The 17,399-nt window shown below is 43.8% G+C and overlaps 1 protein-coding gene across 3 annotated transcripts; it reads right to left on the bottom strand.

Moving 5' to 3' along the window:
• Nucleotides 1-10,314: 10,314 nt before the first annotated feature.
• Nucleotides 10,315-17,009, bottom strand: LOC110500218 (troponin I, slow skeletal muscle). 3 transcript variants are annotated; one of them, XM_021577434.2, is made up of 8 exons: nt 16,875-17,009; nt 15,572-15,606; nt 15,432-15,435; nt 14,724-14,765; nt 12,850-12,981; nt 11,376-11,465; nt 10,901-11,077; nt 10,315-10,559 (listed from the first exon to the last, which is right to left on the bottom strand). In XM_021577434.2, the coding sequence occupies exons 2-8, from the start codon at nt 15,580-15,582 to the stop codon at nt 10,479-10,481; spliced, it is 537 nt and encodes a 178-aa protein (XP_021433109.1). In that variant the 5' UTR covers nt 15,583-15,606; nt 16,875-17,009; the 3' UTR covers nt 10,315-10,478. The 3 variants fall into 3 exon arrangements, with proteins under 3 accessions (XP_021433109.1, XP_021433110.1, XP_021433112.1); XM_021577435.2 differs by having other exon boundaries at nt 15,572-15,603; nt 16,875-16,993; XM_021577437.2 differs by having other exon boundaries at nt 15,572-15,660; nt 16,875-16,988.
• Between the last annotated feature and the right edge of the window lie 390 nt (nt 17,010-17,399).

The following is a 17,399-nucleotide window of genomic DNA, read 5'->3' as shown; positions in this document are numbered from 1 at the left end:
GCTTGTCATCAGCACCAACTAGGGATATTTTTATGATAAAAATAAACGGAATAGAGCTAAGCACAGAGCTAAGCAAAATCCTAGAGGAAAACCTGGTTCAGTCTGCTTTCCAACAGACACTGGGAGACAAATTCACCTGTCAGCAGGACAATAACCAAAAGCACAAGGCCAAATATACACTGGAGTTGCTTACCAAGATGACATTGAGTGGCCTAGTTACAGTTTTGACTTAAATCGGCTTGAAAATCTATGGCAAGACATGAAAAAGGCTGCCTAGCAATGATCAATAACCAGCTTGAAGAATTTAAAAAGAATAATGTGCAAACATTGTACAACTCAAGTGTACAAAGCTCTTAAAGACTTACCCAGAAAGACTCACAACTTTTTTATTTTATTTAACCTTTATTTAACTAGGCAAGTCAGTTAAGAACAAATTCTTATTTACAATGACGGCCTATCAAAAGGCAAAAGGCCTCCTGCGGGGACGGGGGCCTGGGATTAAAATAAATAAATAAATACAATATAAATATAGGACAAAACACACATCACAACAAGAGAGACAACACAACACTACATAAAGAGAGATCTAAGACAACAACATAGCAAGGCAGCAACACATGACAACACAGCATGGTAGCTGTAATCACTGCCAAAGGTGATTCTAACATGTATTGACTCAGGGGGTTGAATTCTTATCTAATAAAGATATATTAGGGGTGGCAGGTAGCCTAGTGGTTAAAGCAAGGTCAAAATTGGTTGTTCTGACCCTGAGCAAGGCAATTAACCCACTTGTTGTCATGTACTGTCATGTTGTGTCTTGTCTCTGTCCTTTCCCTTCACCCTGTCTCCCTCTGCTGGTCGTTGTTAGGTTACCTTTTCTCCCCCGCTTTCCCCCAGCTGTTCCTTGTCTCCTCTAACTACCCATTCACCCCGTTTCCCACCTGTTCCCTTTTTCCCTCTGATTAGGTCCCTATATCTCTCTCTGTTTCTGTTCCTGTCCTTGTCGGATTCTTGTTTGTTGTGTTTCATGCCTGAGCCAGACTATCGTCATGTTTGCTGTAACCTTGTCCTGTCCTGTCGGAATCTGCCGGTCTATCTGAGCCTACCTATGTTTGGTTATTAAAGAAGCTCTGTTTAAGTTAGTTCGCTTTTGGGTCCTCATTCACTCACCATAACAGAAGAATCCGACCAAGAATGGACCCAGCGACTTCGGATCCTCTCCACTCAGCCGTCGGGATCCAGGGAGCGATGCTAGGCAGACACGAGCAGGAAGTGTCTGCTGCTCGACATGCCGTTGAGACCCTGGCCACCCAAGTCTCCAACCTCACAGAACAGGTTCACCATCTCCGCCTCGATCCACCGGCCACTTCCAGGGCTTTCGAATCTCCGGAGCCCAGAATCAATAACCCGCCGTGTTACTCTGGGGAGCCCACTGAATGCCGCTCGTTCCTCACCCAGTGTGATATTGTGTTTTCTCTCCAGCCCAACACTTACTCCAGGAGCACTGCTCGTGTCGCCTACGTCATATCTCTCCTTATTGGACGGGCTCGTGAGTGGGGCACGGCAATCTGGGAGGCAAGGGCTGAGTGTACTAACCAGTATCAAGACTTTAAGGAGGAGATGATACGGGTTTTTGATCGATCTGTTTTTGGGGAGGAGGCTTCCAGGGCCCTGTCTTCCCTATGTCAAGGCAATCGATCCATAACAGACTACTCTATTGAGTTTCGCACTCTTGCTGTCTCCAGTGGCTGGAACGAGCCGGCCTTGCTCGCTCGTCTTCTGGAGGGTTTCCGCGCAGAGGTAAAGGATGAGATTCTCTCCCGGGAGGTTCCTTCCAGCGTGGATTCCTTGATTGAACTCGCTATTCGCATTGAGCGACGGGTTGATCTTCGTCACCGAGCTCGTGGAAAGGAGCTCGCGCTCTCCGTCGCCTCCCTCTCCGCATCACTACCATCTTCCTCTGCCGGCTCGGGTGCTGAGCCCATGCAGCTGGGAGGTATCCGCATCTCGACTAAGGAGAGGGAACGGAGAATCACCAACCGCCTCTGTCTCTATTGCGGTTCCGCTGGTCATTTTGTCACTTCATGTCCAGTAAAAGGCCAGAGCTCGTCAGTAAGCGGAGGGCTACTGGTGAGCGCTACTACTCCTGTCTCTCCTTCAAGATCCTGCACTACCTTGTCGGTCCATCTACGCTGGACCGGTTCGTCAGCTTCCTGCAGTGCCTTAATAGACTCTGGGGCGGAGGGCTGTTTTATGGACGAGACCTGGGCTCGGGAACATGACATTCCTCTCAGACAGTTAAAGGAGCCCACGGCCTTGTTCGCCCTGGATGGTAGTCCTCTCCCCAGGATTCAGCGTGAGACGCTACCTTTAACCCTCACTGTTTCTGGTAATCATAGTGAAACCATTTCTTTTTTAATTTTTCGTTCACCTTTTACACCTGTTGTTTTGGGCCATCCCTGGCTAGTTTGTCATAATCCTTCCATTAATTGGTCTAGTAATTCTATCCTCTCCTGGAACGTCTCTTGTCATGTGAAATGTTTAATGTCTGCTATCCCTCCTGTTTCCTCTGTCTCTTCTTCACAGGAGGAGCCTGGTGATTTGACAGGGGTGCCGGAGGAATATCACGATCTGCGCACGGTGTTCAGTCGGTCCAGGGCCACCTCTCTTCCTCCACACCGGTCGTATGATTGTAGTATTGATCTCCTTCCGGGAACCACCCCCCCCCGGGGTAGACTATACTCTCTGTCGGCTCCCGAACGTAAGGCTCTCGAAGATTATTTGTCTGTAGCTCTTGACGCCGGTACCATAGTCCCCTCCTCCTCTCCCGCCGGAGCGGGGTTTTTTTTTGTCAAGAAGAAGGACGGGTCTCTGCGTCCCTGCATAGATTATCGAGGGCTGAATGACATAACAGTGAAGAATCGTTATCCGCTTCCTCTTATGTCTTCAGCCTTCGAGATCCTGCAGGGAGCCAGGTTTTTCACTAAGTTGGACCTTCGTAACGCTTACCATCTCGTGCGCATCAGGGAGGGGGACGAGTGGAAGACGGCGTTTAACACTCCGTTAAGGCACTTTGAATACCGGGTTCTTCCTTTCGGCCTCGCTAACGCTCCAGCTGTCTTTCAGGCATTAGTCAATGATGTCCTGAGAGACATGCTGAACATCTTTGTTTTCGTTTACCTTGACGATATCCTGATTTTTTCACCGTCACTCCAGATTCATGTTCAGCACGTTCGACGTGTCCTCCAGCGCCTTTTAGAGAATTGTCTTTTTGTGAAGGCTGAGAAGTGCACTTTTCATGCCTCCTCCGTCACATTTCTCGGTTCTGTTATTTCCGCTGAAGGCATTAAGATGGATCCCGCTAAGGTCCAAGCTGTCATTGATTGGCCCGTCCCTAAGTCACGCGTCGAGCTGCAGCGCTTTCTCGGCTTCGCGAACTTCTATCGTCGTTTCATCCGTAATTTCGGTCAGGTGGCAGCTCCTCTCACAGCCCTTACTTCTGTCAAGACGTGCTTTAAGTGGTCCGTTTCCGCCCAGGGAGCTTTTGATCTCCTCAAGAATCGTTTTACATCCGCTCCTATCCTTGTTACACCTGACGTCTCTAGACAGTTCGTTGTCGAGGTTGACGCGTCAGAGGTGGGCGTGGGAGCCATCCTTTCTCAGCGCTCCCTCTCTGACGACAAGGTCCACCCATGCGCGTATTTTTCTCATCGCCTGTCGCCGTCGGAACGTAACTATGATGTGGGTAACCGCGAACTGCTCGCCATCCGGTTAGCCCTAGGCGAATGGCGACAGTGGTTGGAGGGGGCGACCGTTCCTTTTGTCGTTTGGACTGACCATAGGAACCTTGAGTACATCCGTTCTGCCAAACGACTTAATGCGCGTCAGGCGCGTTGGGCGCTGTTTTTCGCTCGTTTCGAGTTCGTGATTTCTTATCGTCCGGGCTCTAAGAACACCAAGCCTGATGCTTTGTCTCGTCTCTTCAGTTCTTCAGTAGCCTCCACTGACCCCGAGGGGATTCTCCCTGAGGGGCGTGTTGTCGGGTTGACTGTCTGGGGAATTGAGAGGCAGGTAAAACAAGCGCTCACTCACACTCCGTCGCCGCGCGCTTGTCCTAGGAACCTTCTTTTCGTTCCCGTTCCTACTCGTCTGGCCGTTCTTCAGTGGGCTCACTCTGCCAAGTTAGCCGGCCACCCTGGCGTTCGGGGTACGCTTGCTTCCATTCGCCAGCGTTTTTGGTGGCCCACCCGGGAGCATGACACGCGTCGTTTCGTGGCTGCTTGTTCGGTCTGCGCGCAGACTAAGTCCGGTAACTCTCCTCCTGCCGGCCGTCTCAGGCCGCTTCCTATTCCCTCTCGACCGTGGTCTCACATCGCCTTAGATTTTGTCACCGGACTGCCTTCGTCAGCGGGGAAGACTGTTATTCTTACGGTTGTCGATAGGTTCTCTAAGGCGGCTCATTTCATTCCCCTTGCTAAGCTTCCTTCTGCTAAAGAGACGGCACAAATCATCATCGAGAATGTTTTCAGAATTCATGGCCTTCCGTCAGACGTCGTTTCGGACAGAGGTCCGCAATTCACGTCTCAATTTTGGAGGGAGTTTTGCCGTTTGATTGGGGCTTCCGTCAGTCTCTCTTCCGGCTTTCACCCCCAGTCTAACGGTCAAGCAGAACGGGCCAATCAGACTATTGGTCGCATCTTACGCAGTCTTTCTTTTCGTAACCCTGCGTCTTGGTCAGAACAGCTCCCCTGGGCAGAATACGCCCACAACTCGCTTCCTTCGTCTGCGACCGGGCTATCTCCTTTTCAGAGTAGCCTCGGGTACCAGCCTCCGCTGTTCTCATCTCAGTTCGCCGAGTCCAGCGTCCCCTCCGCTCAGGCTTTTGTCCAACGTTGCGAGCGCACCTGGAAGAGGGTCAGGTCTGCACTTTGCCGTTATAGGACGCAGACTGTGAGGGCTGCTAATAAGCGTAGAACTAAGAGTCCTAGATATTGTCGCGGTCAGAGAGTTTGGCTCTCCACTCAGAACCTTCCCCTTAAGACGGCTTCTCGCAAGTTGACCCCGCGGTTCATTGGTCCGTTCCGTATTTCTCGGGTCATTAATCCTGTCGCAGTTCGACTTCTTCTTCCGCGATACCTTCGTCGCGTCCACCCGGTCTTCCATGTCTCCTGCATCAAGCCCGTCCTTCGCGCCCCCGCTCGTCTTCCCCCCCCCCCCCATCCTTGTCGAGGGCGCACCCATCTACAGGGTCCGTAGAATTTTGGACATGCGTCCTCGGGGCCGTGGTCACCAGTACCTCGTAGATTGGGAGGGGTACGGTCCTGAGGAGAGGAGTTGGGTTCCCTCTCGGGACGTGCTGGACCGTGCGCTGATCGAGGATTTCCTCCGTTGCCGCCAGGTTTCCTCCTCGAGTGCGCCAGGAGGCGCTCGGTGAGTGGGGGGGTACTGTCATGTACTGTCATGTTGTGTCTTGTCTCTGTCCTTTCCCTTCACCCTGTCTCCCTCTGCTGGTCGTTGTTAGGTTACCTTTTCTCCCCCGCTTTCCCCCAGCTGTTCCTTGTCTCCTCTAACTACCCATTCACCCCGTTTCCCACCTGTTCCCTTTTTCCCTCTGATTAGGTCCCTATATCTCTCTCTGTTTCTGTTCCTGTCCTTGTCGGATTCTTGTTTGTTGTGTTTCATGCCTGAGCCAGACTATCGTCATGTTTGCTGTAACCTTGTCCTGTCCTGTCGGAATCTGCCGGTCTATCTGAGCCTACCTATGTTTGGTTATTAAAGAAGCTCTGTTTAAGTTAGTTCGCTTTTGGGTCCTCATTCACTCACCATAACACTTGTTCTCCAGTAGGCGGTCATTATAAATAAGAATTTGTTCTTAACTGACTTAACCAATGTGAAATAAACAACTTTTTTTTTAAATTGTGTTTTATGTTTTCATATATGTTTTACAAATGTTAGAATTTTTCTTCCATTTTGACATTACAGAATATTTTGTTTAGATCGTTTACAAAAAATGACAAATATATTTTAATCCCAGTTTGTAACACAACAAAATGTGTAAAAAGTCAAGGAGTGTGAATACTTTCTGAAGGCACTGTACATATATATTCATATTCGAGACTCTGACACCACTCGTTTTAATATTTGTATATTTCTTCATTAATTTCCTACATTTTTGGGTATTTCCGTATATTGTTTTGTATATTTAGGTATTACTGCGCTGTTGGAGCTAGGAACATGAGCATTTTGCACACCTGCAATAACATCTGCGAAATATGTGTGTACTCGACCAATGCAATTTCATTTTATTTGATTTGAATTGTGTGTCAGTCTATTAGACAGGTAAAAAAAAATAAAAAAATAACGTAATCAGGGAGTTCTCTGAGCACTCTCATGATCGCTAGGTGTTACGACACAAACGAACACACAAATCCTGCAGGCAAATGCCACCCATATACAGCATAACCAAGTGTGAGTGTTATAATGTTACCCCTGCTGAAGCTGACTACAAACCCTCTGTGCTGCTCTATCAGAAGGAATCATCCTCAATCAGCAGCTGTGTTGACCTCCAGCACCGCGGCAGAAAAACAACGTCTAACACCACGGCCGACATCAAAGACAGGGTGGATTAACACTGTGCTTTCTCCTCCCTGTGTTTGGTCAACCTGAGGATGGATGCTCAGCTGTAGCCACAGTCAAGGCTACACTCCCACAGCTTCTGATCTCATGGTTGACTCAACATTGACCTTTGATCTTCTTCGGACCATGGGCAAAGAAAAGATTAATCTGAGAACGTCAGCTTCACAAATCTGTCTCCAGAGCAGTGATCCCAGTTTTAGTGAATTGTGGCAAGTGAATCCTAGTAAAAACACAATGTTGTTGTAAATACGCTGCTGTAAAGCTGTTTGACACTAATGAAACATTATGGAAAGGTTGTTACAAAGTTGTAGTGGATTTGGTGTGCTTGGCCTCAACACAAGCACGGCAAGTGACAGCATAGTAGATGAACCAGAAACACTCTGTACTTGACAAATGTGTCACATTTTCATTCACGAATGAACACTGTCATTGAACCTGAAATTCGAAATGAAACTGAATAACGCAGGACGGCAACTTAACATCCATACATGTGCTTAATCTCCCAAATCCCCCACAGGTCTCATGAAACCCAAGCCCCTTCTGTGGATACTAGTTTTTTTTAAAGCTGCATGATGAATTCCTATATGGGACTTAACATATCCCTGCTCCATCCCCCTATGACCTCCTTCCACGGCCAATTTCCACTCTGCATTATGTCAAATGATTTATTATGATCAATTACATGTAGCGTGTTACGGGCCTACAGAGAGATTAGAAGGCCTAGCTGTGACCCACCTGGCTCAGGTTCCACCTCTTCTACATGTCAAGGTGCACCAGAACACATCCCTGGGGGACACCGCCATCCCCAGCTATAAGGCTAAAGCACATACAGAAAATCCATCTTACTTACATCTTCAGCTCTATACCTAATGTAAACTTGAGCCTTCATGCCCGAATTGGACAAATTGTGGCAGAGAATATAAAACGTTGAACATGGAATGTGGTTGAATAATGTTACTTGTTCCCATACGCCATACGCCTCAATTGCTAATAAATTAGGGTGTTTTCATTTAGTCCACTTTAAAAGAACCAATCTCAGTCTTCTTTAAAGTGAATTCTGGGGTAAAGAAAAGCAAAATAAGTCAGTTCTCTTTGTACTCAAACTGCCCTTGGCTTTTTTTATTTTTTTTATTTTCCTAGGCAAGTCAGTTACACTTTGCGTTCACATTGTCCTAAAAAAAGTAATCGGATGGCGGAATTCAAGCGAACCGAACTCAGACCACCTCTCCAGATAGTCTCAAGTTCGGTTCGCTTCAGGGCTCTTTTTGATTGGGTCTGAGTTCCTTTGGAGTGTTCACACTGCACTTTTTTTTTTTGCGAACTGAGTTCACAAAAACTGGCTGAAAGGGAGCAAGTGTGAAAACACCCTTACTTAACTCGTGATGAAATGGCTTACATAATTTGCTGCACACTAAGCAGCACAGCCCTTTACAGTAACTGAGCCATTTCCATTCGGAGCAGGTGGGGAACCATCGCCATGACAAGGAGGAGGCTTCAGAGACGTCTAACGCTGCATTCTTAAATCCCATAGCATAAAGATACTGTCAAGTGTGATGGGCCCTGGCACCTGCCCAACAGCCTATGCTCCATAGGAAGCCTAATAAAACATCCCACTAAGGCAGGAGGTGGACCACTCCTCCACACATCTGTTGAGTTTGTTCTCTCTCAGCATGTGGTTCAGGTCACTACTTTCATTGGGCCTTAAAGAGCATCTCCCCCATGGCCCTCCAGTGATCGTGCCATGCCGGCTGATGCCCATAAATGGAAGTCTGGGCACTTTCATTGGTTAGTTCTGAAAGAATGACTTCAACAACCTCCCTAGTGGGTAACCCTTGTTTATTGTCATTTAAGGAAATGTCACTAGTCTGATATAGAATGCATGCATTTTACAGGGCGACTGTTGAAAGGAAATATTACACTGGCAAGGATCGCCAGACATGGAAGAGAGAGCAATGAACAACATACTTCTTTTATAGCAAAGTTGATTTCCCACACTTCAATGTAGCCTAGCCAATTATTGTATCTCACAAGCCTGGCCAAGCTGTCTGTCTATTGATGCTATATGAGCCAGTCTAAGCTTTGCAGGCCACTGCATGCTGAGCAACTGATTTTAATACCAACCCTTTACATGTACTCAGAGTGGATCTCAAGCCTTGTTCCTCGATTGTTTCAGTCTAAGTCACAGTGACATACAGTACAGCAACATACAATAAACCTTTGAAATCATTCCTGCAGTCCAGTCACAGCAAGGTCACATATAACATCGTGTGGGGATGTTTAATATAACCACGGAGCCCGTATCTGCTTTCATTCAAAACTGGGCCGTCTGCTAATCATAAAACGTAAAAACAACTTTTTCAGAGGAGTATCAGCTACCTGAAGAGTCACATTGTACCGCATTGTAAATACAAACACAATTGATATAGTGTCTCCGTTTCCCACAGCACATATGGGATACAGCATGTCAATCGTTTTAGAGCCTCTGTCAGACACTGCAAATGTTTACTCCGACCACGTTTGCCTTGACCATTTCCCTATCAGCACAGGCAAATGTGTCCCATGCCAAAGAGAGCTGTGGAAAGGGCTAGGTCCTTCACCACAGAAAAACTATAACAACCCATCACTGCCACATAAAAACAAATGCATATTTGCAGAAGCGTGCTGCTTGACTTCCCCCACCCTTTGTGGCCTGGCGGCAGGTTACACACCTACGTGTGCCTCGGCACCATCTGTAATGATCTGCAGAGAGGATGCCGTTGTTCCCTACTGTCCTTCCCTTCCTCTAGCCAGCTCGTTCTCTGCCAAAACATTGCCTCCCCTCTCCAATACAGTTCTATGGACACTCTTATGACTGGTTTTATAGGCCATATGTAGCAGCGTTTTGGTCGCAGTATGGCACCCATTTTAGAAAGTGCTTACGTTTATGTCTGCTGAATTCAACCAGTTTCGGTCGCTTTAATGACTTCGAGGTATAATTCACCTGAACTACACAACTATTCAAACGTCTCCTTACTTTGCAAGTAGTCTTTGGGCCAGGGAAGACTGTGATCATCAGGCTAATTGCTGACTTTGGCATTGATAACCAAAGGTCAGAGAGAGAGTGAGTGATACTTCCAGGTATCATTTGTAAACACAAACCAGCCACAGGTCAACTTTTAAATGAAAGGCTAATGTTTTAACACACCCTAGTGGTGATAGGAATGAACTGAAAATGGCAACCTTGGTTAAACAGTCCAACTGCTTGTCAATAGTGTCACCCACAGTCTGAAAGGAGAACTGCTCTTGAAAAAGCCAAAACTACACATTGAGTGGCTTATCCATGTTATAAACAGCCTCCACACTGTATGTGTATTTAATATTTGCATATTGCATTATGATAAAGGTAAACAACATGAAAGACAACTAACTTCATCATTTTTCTTTTAATCAGCAATATTGGCAGACACACAGATATTACACCTAAACAGAATAATAGATGTTTTAATAACAAACTGGAATTGAATATTTACAAAATGAACTAAAATGATGAGTATATAACATTGTTCCACATTGTACTATTTTCTCTTTATAGGAATCTAAATCAAACATGACATCGAAAAATAATGATCTAAAGTAGCCGACACTAACTAGTTTTTAATTACATTGATTATATTGATTATATCCCACTGTCTAAATAGTTCCCATAGTCTTTAGTGTAAAATACCTCACACTTCATACTTTCCTCCAAAAACACACAATCTCACTGCAAAAATATATTTTCATGAAAATCCTAAATATGAATGAGTAAACAAGCAGGTAATGCAGCCACAGATCTCTACAGAGCCCGTGCATTTGTAACTGTTTCAGCTATTGAAAAGCTTCTTCCTGCCCTCCATTCCAGACATGGACTCCACATTCTTCCGCCAGTCACCCGGGTCCACTTTCTGCCAAGAGAATGGACAGTAACCTTTATTTTACCAGGAAGGTCAATTAAGAAAAACATCTTATTTACAATGACGGCCTGGTTGCCATGGTCACGTACAGCATGGATGATCAAACACGACTCAGACACGGCAACAAGACCAGTGAACTTTGTATCTTGATCAGTGTCATTTGAATCAAACCTTTACCCAAATGTGAATTATTTTGACTAAGTACCCATTGTTACCACATGTTTGTGTAGTTAGTACCGAGAAAACACAGTACCAGCTGAAACTGCGCTGTAAACTATAACATTACCAGAAGCCATTGCATGAGTTTTTTATTCTAAACTTCCCAGTCTTACCTCCTCCTCCTTCTTGTCTTTCTTGACTGTCTTCAGGTTGGACTTAAAGTCTGACTTGGAGCTGAGTTTGGCCTCAGTCAGAGCCCCCAGCATAGCGTCGGCAGACTTCTTGACCCTCTTGAGGTTAGGTCGCTTCCCCCCCTTCAGCTCGTTGATCTTTGCATTCAGGTCCGCGAGCTGAGATGTTCATACAGAAAAAAGGTTCACTCTCCTGTACCCTTATCAGCTAAGCATGTTGCCATTTGTGGTCTTGGCATTTCAATGAAAATCAAAACGCTTTTGTTTGAAAAAGAAAGCATTTTGTGGTACTTTTGGGACTTCTAGAATATTGAAATCACCAAAAGTAGTCAGTATAAAAATAGTTATCTTCAACGAAATACACTTTGAGGCACTTTCATAGATCTCAGGTAACTTCAGGTAACTGTCCTGAGTCTGACAGTGTAAACTCGTTTAATTTACATTACAAAAAGCAAACCTCTTTCTCATTCTTGAGCACTTTTGCTTCGATATCGTATCGTGCCTCATCCACCGTGTCACATTTCCTGTGCAGTTCCTTACAGAGCTCCTGTGAAGAAAAAAGACTCAGTCATCTATAAGCCACCAAGGACTGTTGAAAAAGTACTGTGGGAGGATGCATCAAACAAACTACAAAAGCCACCTCTTTAAAATTCCATCCACTCATCAATGAGACAGGTAGAAGGGCGCTACAATTTTTTTTTTTTACATGTCTAAACAAAAAAGGAGATGCTGTTCTTTACCAACAGCACGCCAGGGAATAAATCCTGACAACGTAAGCTTGGATGGCTACTATCTGAGCCCCAAAGAGCACCTTATTCCCTACTACCTTTGACCAGAGCCAGAGATGGGCATATAGACTATCTTGCTACAAGTAAAAAATACTCTAAAGACCAATGGATCAAAATAAAAGAGCAAATACTTCTGCAAATTATTGTATTTAATCAAACTACAGTTATTTTAGGTATTTTCAAAATACATTTGCAAGTACACGCCTTGTAATGGAAAAAAAAACATTTGACTTGCTATGGTTGTGATATTTGGGCCGACCAACCACTGCTCCCGCACATTGGCTAACCGGGTCTACCTGCAGTGTGTCCCGCCACCCGCCAACCCCTCTTTTACGCTACTGCAACTCTCTGTTCATCATACATGCATAGTCACTTTAACCATATCTACATGTACATACTACCTCAATCAGCCTGACTAACCAATGTCTGTATGTAGCCTCGCTACTGTAAATAGCCTGTCTTTTTACTGTTGTTTTATTTCTTTACTTACCTATTGTTCACCTAATACCTTTTTTGCACTATTGGTTAGAGCCTGTAATTAAGCATTTCACTGTAAGGTCGGCGCACGTGACAAATACACTTTGATTTGATATTTGGTTGTTTATCTACTTTAGTTGAATGCACTGACTATAAGTTACTCTGGAGAAGAGTGTCTGCTAAATGAGCAAAATGTAAATGTTTATGTAAAAAGAAACAATTGCAAAGCACACTGGGTATTCCTTTTGGCCTTGTTTCATGGGGAGGAGAGCATTAGAATAATTCCCTGCAAGTGTTCATTTTTTACATTTACATATTGGTCATTTACCAGACACTTTTATCACACCATAGTGCCAGCAGACTTCTGATACCAATACAGGGTGAAAGGGGGGCAACAAATTGTGAACCATTATAAAAAAAAAAAAATGGTATAGAAAAGTATTTTGTATTTTACAAAATAAAAATACAGATCTCAAAAGTACTGTATCTTGTTACAAAACACATTGAATTGTAGTTCAGGACAGTGAAATACAAACTGAAATACATATTTCAAAAACGTGTAACAGAAATACTGCTCATCTGTGTCCAGAGCCATATACACTCTGGACTATAGAAGTGCAATATCTAGGTACTTGAACGTTGGGCCTTGGCGTTATGTAAGTGTACCTGAAGCTCTTGCACAGATAGGCCGGAGAGTTTCAGCGGTGGTACTCTCTCGCTCAAGGTGCTCTCCCTCTCTGTCACCTTGTTGCTTTGCTCCTGGACCAGCAAGACCCCAGCTTTCTTCAGTAGCTTTTGCTGTAAGGGAACATGACTGAACAACTTAATGATAACACAGTACAAATCATAGTTTAAATGATGTACCAAATAGTCTGTTTTCAAATGTTTTTGAACTTGTATTTATTATTGCAATCAGTTTTGGCGAACATGATTTTCTAGGCACTTGTATGTTGTTGTTGTTGTTGTTGTGTGTGTACAGATGTAGAATCTTAATTTGATAATTCTTTGGTGCTGAGAATTTTGTGATTTACATAAATTCACTGAAAACCCACTCTAGCGCACAGTTATATTAACAGTATTGCACTTTTCATCTAGCCTACTTTTGGCAAGGTAATAGCCTAACCACCTATCAAGCAACATTATTGACTAAAGCAGGGGTGTCAAACTCATTTTGCTCGCATTCGGTCTTCAATGAGGTCTGGGGCGGCTACACTGAAAATGTGTTATATTTTCTCACCGTCAAAATGTGCAACAAAAATGGTCCTCTATCCATAGTTTTTGTATAGGATTTGTCCCCCCCCCCCAAAAAAACATATTTCCATGACATAGACTGACCAGGTGAATCCAGATTTAAAGCTATGATCCTTTATTGATGTCACTTCCATCAGTGTAGATGAAGGGGAGAAGACAGGTTAAATCAGGATTTTGAGACACTTGAGACGTGAATTTGTGCCATTCAGAGGGTGAATGGGAAAGACAAATATTTAAGTGCCTTTGAATGGGGTATGGTAGTAGGTGCCAGGTTTGAGTGTGTCAAGAAATGCAACGCTGCAGGGTTTTTCACGCTCAACAGTTTCTTGTGTGTATAAATAACGGTCCACCACCCAAACGGACATCCAGCCAACTGTGGGAAGCATTGGAGTTAACATGGGCCAGCATCCTTGTGGAACACTTTTGACACCTTGTGGAGTCCATGCCCCGATGAGTTGAGGCTGTTTTGTTTTGTATGCTCAGTGTATATAATATACACTACGGTTCAAAAGTTTGGGGTCATTTGGAAATGTCCTTATTTTTGAAAGAAAAGCACTTTTTTAAGTCCATTAAAATAACATAAAATTGATCAGAAATACATTGTAGACATTGTTAATGTTGTAAATGGCTATTGTAGCTGGAAAAGGCAGATTATTTTTTAGCCTGTAATCAAACCCACAAATGATGAAGCTCCAGATACTCAACTAGTCTAAAGAAGGCCAGTTTTATTGCTTCTTTAATCAGGACAACAGTTTATAGTTGTGCTAGCATAATTGCAATAGGGTTTTCTAATGATCAATGAGCCTTTTAAAATGATAAATTTGGATTAGCTAACACAATGTGCCATTGGAACACATGATTGCGGATAATTGGCCTCTGTACGCCTATGTAGATATTCCATTAAAAATCTGCCATTTCCAGCTACAATACTCATTTACAACATTAACCATATCTACAATGTCTACAATGTATTTCGGATCAATTTGATGTTATTTTAAATGGACAAAAAAATGAGCTTTTCTTTCAAAAACAAGGACCTTTCCAAGTGACCCCAAACTTTTGTATATATTTTTGTACTCAAACCGCTCGCAGGCCGGTTTGGACACCCTTTTGGGCCAGATCCAGATGGTTTGCTGTGACAATATGCTGTAGGTCAAATTAAGATTCTACATCTGAACATGTGTACCAGTCATAATGCAGCCTGCTAAACATACATATGCTCTCAGTACTATGAACACATTTTCTTGTTCACGTCCATACAGAAGAAAACTCCCATCAGACCGACCTACCTTCAGCAGTAACCTGCGGGTTGCTGAGTACTTTGTCTTTTTCTGAAAGAGAGAGATGAGACATACAAAGTATATTATAGGCTCATTACAGTCACTAATCATGTTAGCACATCTTCATATGTAGGTAGGCTTATTCATTACAGTCACTGATGATGTTAGCCTATAGTCATATGTGGTCTCTATTACAACGGAGCTACAGAGCATACAACCGCCTGTCTCTATTGATTAGGATGAGCTGTGGTTCCTAATGTAATAGAATGTAATGCTCCGCCACCAAATCACCAGCCTTCATTTGAAGCACAGTCTCAGAGAGCAAGGGGCTCATTTCTACTCTGTATGTGGCTCGGTATTGATACCAAATGAATCCTTCCGTGTTGATACTGCTACGGTGGCCTTGGGATCATTTGGATGATTATCAGTTAGCCTGAGACAAATGGCCTTGCGACACGACAATTACTCAGTAATTGCTGATAGATTATAATGTCTAACATGTTAAGTCCCACAAGCTGTTGCCAAGATGTCAGTGTGGCTATTCATAAGCATGACATGCTAACTGCTTTGCATAGCATATGTATACAGTACCAAAATGACCATTACAAAGGTTTGATTGTGCAAAAAAAAGCAAAGTAATGAACAAAAGGGCATTTTTAAGATATGAGATACAACAAAGGGTATGAGGTGGGAAAAATATGTCCAAAACTGACTTACCGGTCTGATTCAACATATTGCAAACCAAACAAACAAACAAACAAATCGAAAGAAGGCGTTATTTTCTGTCCCATATTGACAACATTGCCATAGTTGGGTGATTGATTGAAAGACACAGAGTGTGACAGTTACAGACTCACCCCTCAGACATGGCTGTTCTGGTTTATGAGTACTGCTGGGGAGCCAACATAGCTGTGGTCAGAGGTTTATTGGCAGAACATTCCCAACACTAGACATCATATGGAAAGTATCAGAGATGTAAGAAACAATGATCACTTATGAATATAATGTAATAGGTTACATCACACGTGTTAGACTTGTGATTAGCTACAGTAAAAAAAAAAACAGAAATCACTCATCATAGAAGTTATTGGAAAAAACAGTTGTGATCATCAAGGTCCCCCCCCCACAAGGTCCTCATGTCCTGACTTGGATAAAAGAGGCTGACCTTGGCTCTCTTATTACCCAGAGAACAAGGGTTCACTGTCAAGGTTAACATGGCCCTTGGATGGAATTGTCTGATGATAGAAAACGATGAAGGAGAAAAAGGTTTAAATACTCAAGATCCTTTAAAAACAATTTCTCCTGACATTTTCTCAGTATTTCTCCTCTCCCCTCAGGTGTGTGGTGCTATACCCTTGAGCCATTATCACCTTTGGTGCTAGCATGAGCTACTGCGCAAGGGGAAAGTTTGACCGACCAAGGGCATTGTTGCAGTATATGCTGCACCAGGCCACCAAATAACTGAGGTCCATTGAGTAAAAAGGCTGTCTGCTTTAATGTCACCATTGTGACATTACAAGGAAAGATCAACCTTGTGACCTTTCCGGTGGCATGCTGTTCTACTGGTAGAGAAGACTTATTAGCCCCCAGTGTTAAAATAAACCCTCTGGGCTCCTTACACTAAAGTAGACACGCGTGTGAACGGACCCAGACACACACACACACACACACGCACGCACACACATCTCAGGTTGCCCGCTCCTGCCACTGAGTAACGGTGGGAGGGGACTCAAAATCAATGCCACATTTTACAACCAAGCAGGTCAAACACCATTAAAATACAATTTTATTACAATAATTACTCATTGCAAATCTGAGCAAAGATATGAGGTGTGACTGCTACAGCATTAACACACTAGCCCCAATGAGGTAAACACAAACCATACACACTGCTGGCAACTGCTGGCAACTACTGACACTTAATCTATTTGTATCGTTAATTTATAGGAAATAATCCCTGAAAAGCGAACACATTTCTTATTGGAACAATGTCAACCCAAATTCTACTCTACATGGCAGATTGCTATCAACAACGGTCTTAACCAAAAAAAAATATATACTTGAAACATTCAAAAGACCTATCTGCTTTAATTGCTCTCACATATTTCTCTGAATATTATTTGCTTTCATAGACTGAGCCGAGACGATCGGATAACTTACCTTTAAAAGAGAAGCCAATCAGAGAGTGAACGTGTAGCAGTGATGTCGTGCAGGAAAAAGCGGTTTATGATTTTGAATGATTGATTTATGGCTTCTGCTGCCTCATGTGAATGGCTCTCTAAAATAGGGCCCCTTAATACGCCTCCCTAACACACATTGGCTACATTATGATCATCATGTGTGTGTGTGTGTGTGTGTGTGTTTGGGGGGGGGGGGGGGGGGGGGGGGGGGTGTCTTGCCCTTCCCTGTCCTCAACCCTTGAATCACTGCCCTGATAGAGACATAAAGGGGCACAATGGCACTTTACTTTGATATGTGGAAGAGTTATATGAGGACGGCTCATAACAATGTCTGGAACAAAGTTTTAATGAGGATTGTACTATACTGTAGTTTTTACTGTAGTGTTACTCAGGACTGTATTATATTGTAGTATTTATGCTTAATTGTATTATGTTTTACATAGAAGTGGAGGCTTTCTCCTTCAGGAAAGATACTGGAGAAATACAAAAATAAAATTAAAGCTTT

This window comes from Oncorhynchus mykiss, chromosome 21 (genome assembly GCF_013265735.2).
Source record: "Oncorhynchus mykiss isolate Arlee chromosome 21, USDA_OmykA_1.1, whole genome shotgun sequence".
Lineage (NCBI taxonomy): Eukaryota > Metazoa > Chordata > Actinopteri > Salmoniformes > Salmonidae > Oncorhynchus > Oncorhynchus mykiss.
This window is presented reverse-complemented; position numbering and strand designations above follow the sequence as displayed.